The sequence below is a fragment of the Sinocyclocheilus anshuiensis genome, unplaced genomic scaffold (genome assembly GCF_001515605.1).
Source record: "Sinocyclocheilus anshuiensis isolate Anshui unplaced genomic scaffold, SAMN03320099.WGS_v1.1 scaffold348, whole genome shotgun sequence".
Taxonomy (NCBI): Eukaryota; Metazoa; Chordata; class Actinopteri; order Cypriniformes; family Cyprinidae; genus Sinocyclocheilus; species Sinocyclocheilus anshuiensis.
The window spans coordinates 1,440,833-1,446,700 of NW_015555762.1; the positions used below are offsets into that span (position 1 = coordinate 1,440,833).

Genomic DNA, 5,868 nt, shown 5'->3' on the forward strand with positions numbered 1-5,868 from the left:
CTATTTAGTTATTTGTTTATTTTAAATATGTATTTATTATTTGTTTTTAAAGACTATTTATTTATTTATTTATTTTTAATTTAAAGCTTTATTTATTTATTTATTTATTTTTAAAAGTTTATTTATTTGGTCATTTTAAAGCTATTTATTTTAAAAGTTAATTTATTAAAAAAAAAAAAAAACTACATTTAAACATCAGGTTTACTTTGAAACAGATACCACTATGCAAGTAAAATGGACTGTGAATTCATTTTGTGTCGACTTGTTGTTTAGCATGAAGAACCTTCCATGACGGCCACACTTTCATTCTGAGCTGTAAAAACAACAACAAGCTATATTTAGATCAGAATTTGAGTGCTAAATTGCATTCCCTTTCACACACATTCACAAGCTAGCCACATTAAGCAGGACAGGTTTAGACCTGCGCTCCCTGCGACTGCAGCACCAGCCAATTATAAGTCAGGGAGGCACGGATGCTCGAGTTTGTCGCCTAGCAACCAGGCAGGAGCATAACGTAGGAGGCAGCAGTGGAGCCGGCTCTATCTGGCATCGTCTGTCCCTCTGTGCCACCAGCCAATTACGGCTCATACTGGCAGGGGAGGATGCAGTTGCCTGGCAACCGGAATGTTACATGATACACGTATGTACAAGTGGATATATGTGCGTATGCGCGGTGGGAATGAAAGTGCATGGACGAGGCTAGCGGTGTAAGCTGAAACTAGTGCCGAGACCCGAGAATCGTTCCCAATTATAGAGTCCCGTTCAGAGACACACCAGTTGCCTGGCAACTCCCCACCCCCATCACACAACCTTTCCTCTCTCACACACACTTTTTCTCTCTCTCTGCACCCTTACAGGTGCCAGAGTCTTGCTTAATTACATTTTCTCAGTTAAACTGCGGACAGAGAGACTCATTATGATCTGTGCGGCTCACGGCGGCACCAAGCAGAAAGCCATTTTCTGCCTTTCACCGCTCTTCCAAGTTTTTTACGAATCAGACTTCGTTATAATGGAAAGCAGAGCAACAGACAAAGTGGAAACGAGTGCCGCCACGTTCCTCTCTTCACCCCTCTGCATCTCCCTGAAAACCCACTCTTATCTCGTTCCCGAACGCCATTCATAAAACGCTCCAGAGGGCAATGTCATTTCCATTCACGCCGCCTTCGTTTCTGTACAAATTTCAATCACAGAATTTGTCCAAGTAATAACGCCTCCGAAATAGGATTTCGCTAATTGCAAACGAGTTGACGAATCGCTTTGGCATCAGATTTGAACGCAGCTCATTTGCTGCTTTGTTTTTTGGACGAATGCAATACGGAAATACAGAAATTGCTCAAGGAATACAGCTAATGAATTATGCAGTTTTACTTAGCAAAAAGGAATTAAAATTTGCATTATTGTGTCAAGCAAGCACAACAGCACAGTTTAAACAGATTTTTTCTGCAAAAAGTATATAATATAATATAATATAATAATATGTTTTTGAGTAAAATCATCTAAACATTCTATAATATATTGTTTGGTATCTGAGTTTAATGCAACTCATTGCTTCTTTCCTTTTTTTGGATAAATGCAATATAGAAATTGAGAAATTGATCAAAGACTACAGGGCTAATGAATAATTCCATTTTAATTCGATTTTTTTGCGAAAAATATATTATATTATAATGGATTTTGATATTTCATAAATATGTACAGATATGTAGCTCTCAAATATTATTTGTGTTCCAACTTCCAATATATTTAACATATGTTGTCTCATTCACATCAAACATGGTGTGACACGTCAAGCTTGACTATGCACAAATTAGATTTAAGAACTATGGTGGACAGAAAGATTTTCAGAGAATTCTTACTTAAAGCTACTATAAGACTTCCGAAAGCTTGGAAAGTGCAGAAGTCACGTCAAATACTTTTATGGTGCTTTCTTGTCCTTTTTGGACTTTGAGAAGGCGTCCTGGTATTCTTGTGCATTCTGGACCGTCAATCCTCGTGTCATAATATATACGTCCTAAACACTTTCTAATAAATACATCAGAAGGGAGCCATTAACATGTGGCATGTTCTGGTTTCAAGAAATGGGGATCTGCTCTGGTGTGTTAACAGGCGTGCAGCAGACATAGGGAAATATACAGGCGAGTACATCTCATTCCAGCCGGTCCATCCATCATGAGGCAGTTATTCACTCCGTGGACAGCTTTGGGACAGCAGTCTGAGTGCTTTTGGATTGAGATCGAAGAGACAGAGAATTATGGCCATTTCCTGCACCATTCGAATCTGCTGAGGAAGTACTGTCGCAACCTTGAGAAAATGTTTGCCGCCGAGGGGCCGGACAGGAATGCTGCCATGGCGACGACGAAGTACCATTAATTACATCAGCTTGTCGCTTATTGTGTAAAATAAGATTGATTTAGTGAAATAAGAAAATTAATGATAAATGTGGTGGAATTGACTAAGTATTTCTACATATATCAAGTTATTACTGTAAGAGCAGGTTAAGTGTTTATAGCTGCAACTAAACTAAACACTTTATTAGATTAACATACACACATATACATATACACACACACACATATAAAGCTCATTCTGAAATATGTATGTATGTATGTATAATATTGTTTGAATGAATGATTCCATGACTCACTCAAATAATGTCACTTGTTTCATTCCTGTATGATTTAGTTTTTCAGAACAAATCGGTTGAATGAATGATTCAATGCCTCACTCAAATGCAGTAATTTGTATCGTTCCTGAATAAATCAGTGTTTTAGAACAAATCAGTTCTACAAATGATTCAATGACTCACTCATAAAGAAAGTCACTTGTTTCATTCCTGAATGAATCAGTACTTCTGAACAAATCAATTCAATAAATGACTCAGTGACTTACTCATAAATACAGTTAATCGTTTCAATCAGGTTTTCAGAACAAATCAGTTGAATGAATGATTCACTCAAATGTAGTAATTTGTATTGTTCCTGAATAAATCAGTGTTTCAGAACAAATCAGTTCTACAAATGATTCAATGACTCACTCATAAATACAGTTAACTGTTTCATTCCTCAACAAATCAGTGTTTTTTAATTACTCAGTTAAGTGAATGATTCGCTGACTCATTAATTCAAAGCCGGTCTACTTGCCACCTACTAGGGAACTTTGCAATATGCAGGACAAGTCACTGAAAAATGGGAAAACATCAGCACAATAATCACTGCAAATAATTAGTGAATTACAAAAATATATTCGCCTACCTGTATGTGTCCTCTGATGTGCCTTCAAATGTGAACTCTTGGTGTAGACCTTCCGACACCCGTTGAACTGGCAGCGATGGACCCTCTTCTTGTTCTCTGCCATCTCGCCAGCTCCCATGGTGCAGGTGGCGCCCTGTTCCCCATCGCTCTGTGCTCCGCTGCTGCCGTGCTGGGGAGAAGGTGGGACCGGGTGGGCCACCACGAGCTTGGCAGAACTCAAGCCCACCTTTCGGGCCACTAGCTTGAGCGTGAGGGTCCCGTCGGGCGAGGCACTGAGTGTGTGGGTGGGTTTGACTAAGTGACGGCCCAGTTCTGGGGACGAGGGAGGTGTTAGGGAGGTGACGGCGTTCAGCTGGGCTGCGTTGACCCCTAAGGTGATGTCTGGAGAGGTCACAGTAGAGGAAGTGGAGGAGAGAGTTTCTTTGCGTGGGGTGAGGCGAGGAGGAGGACTGGGGGGGTTGTTGAGGCTGGGTAGGAGGGGGTCTAACAGGTCTTCATCCGCATCTTCCTTCATGAAGGAGGGGGTAAGGAGGCCATCTAGTTCCTCGTCAAAAAGGTCAGACAGCCGTTTGGGTTCCGTCTGCAGATAGCGTTCCAACTCCAAACATGTCTGTGGAAAAAGATTTAGGTGTTTTTATTGACCTGAACACTGCAAATGATTTGCCATTCTTGTACACGCAACACCTACACATCATAAATGGCACAATTTATTAATATAACCTTTATGTAAAGCATTTGTAAAACCATTCTTACATAGATTATTTTTGTCGTTCCATTGACACAAAATGGTACAATTTAATGTCAAGACTTCATAAAAATATAAGACTTCAATAATTTAATAATTTAAATTAAATTTAAAAACTTAATGTAAAGCATTTGTAAAACCAATCTTGTGACAATCCATACTTACGTAATTTTTTCCCCTAAATTGTACATGGTTTTTCAATTAAATTTTATAATGTGTCAGTGACCTAAAACCATTCAGATTTGATTATTATTAGTATTACTATTATTATTATTTGTAAAATGACGCTTGATTTGCAGTTCTCTTCATATAAAACGTTAAGCATTCGTAAACCATTCTTATGACAATTGTTTGTAAAAACCATACTTATGTATGTTTTTTTGTAAACTGACACATACATTGCTTACTTTATTCACAAAACCTTTATGTTAAGCTTTCGTAAAAACATTCTTAAATTAATCATCCCTTAAACAGTTTTATTTGTAAATTGTCACCAAGAATGCAATACATTTTTCGTAAAGCATTCTTACATTGTTCATAAACTGTCATAAAACAAAGCCATTTTTACAGAAATCATTCATAAATCATTTGCATAAAACAATTTATGTTAGAATTACATCCGTATTTGCACACATTTATTGTGCTGGTTTCATGATTTAGTCATCAGTCATAAAACTACTTTACATCCTTTAGGTGCTAGTAATATGGCCTCAGTCCTGTCACTGAGATACATCTAAAATGCAGTTGTTACTTGACACCAGATCCATTTCTTCTTTTAATATCACTTTAAATATAACATTTACACTTTGTTTGAACCTATTAAACAACTCAAGCAATTAAATGAAAGATAAAATCATCCAGGCTAATCTAACTCATTAGCGCTGCATGTAAAGTAATGTGATTTTTCTTCAGACTAACCCCTTTCTGGACTGTTAACTGGGTACTGAGACTGCTACTGCATATCATTTGCTTCAGCAGGTCTTCAGGAATAGATGGTTACACTGTGATTGATTACACAGGCTAGACTGGAGCTCTCTGGAGCTGAAGAAACAGACCTGGCCTGAATTGCTTGTTAGAGCGCTTTATGTGGAGCAAAACTGGCTCTTCAAACAGAAGGGGAGAGAGAGAGAGTGTGTGTGAAAGAGAAAGAAGCCATCAGACTTGGATTCTTCCATTTTGGATGGGTTTTTATATTTCAGTCTAAAGAATTGTGCACAGAACAGCAGCGTCAACACAATACGATTTAATGGCAACTTATGAGCCGCTTACTACTCTCTTAAGATACTTCAAGGTGCCATATAAAGGACAATAAAATTTTCTTTGTTTTGAAATGAAACAACACAAAACCTCTTCCAGTGTACACTGTTTTAAAACTGTAAACTGCTTAAAAAAACTGTAAAATGCTCTTTTTCGACTGCTACACGTCATATATGACCTTATTAAAATATTGGGTAGAGCCCACGTCAGACTGTGCACCATTAACAGTCTTTTATGACTGTATGCTATATATATTTACTAGTGCTGTCAAACGATTAATCATGATTAATCGCATCCAAAATAAAAGTTTTTGTTTACATAATATGTGTACTGTGTATATTTATTATGTATATATAAATACTATTAAAGGATATTGAAAAAAAAAAAACACTGGAAGCAGAAAGATGGTAATGCAAAATTAAATTACAAAAACAAACTAATAATTCCCCCAAACATAATTATAACCAAATAAATAAAATTTTTGTGAATATCACTAATAATAAAGGATGGTAGAAAATTGATGCAAAAAAAAGCTATGCAATACTAAGTTACAAAACAAACAACAACAAATAATAACACACACACACACACACACACACACACACACACACACAC

The 5,868-nt window shown here is 37.2% G+C and overlaps 1 protein-coding gene across 1 annotated transcript in view; it reads right to left on the minus strand.

Moving 5' to 3' along the window:
• Nucleotides 1–5,868, minus strand: part of LOC107674020 (Krueppel-like factor 7) — a 35,862-nt gene that overhangs the window by 2,626 nt on the left and 27,368 nt on the right. The window contains exon 2 of the mRNA XM_016467882.1: nucleotides 3,252–3,861. Within this exon, the coding sequence (XP_016323368.1) occupies nucleotides 3,252–3,861 (610 nt within the window). The remainder of the gene's footprint in view (nucleotides 1–3,251; nucleotides 3,862–5,868) is intronic.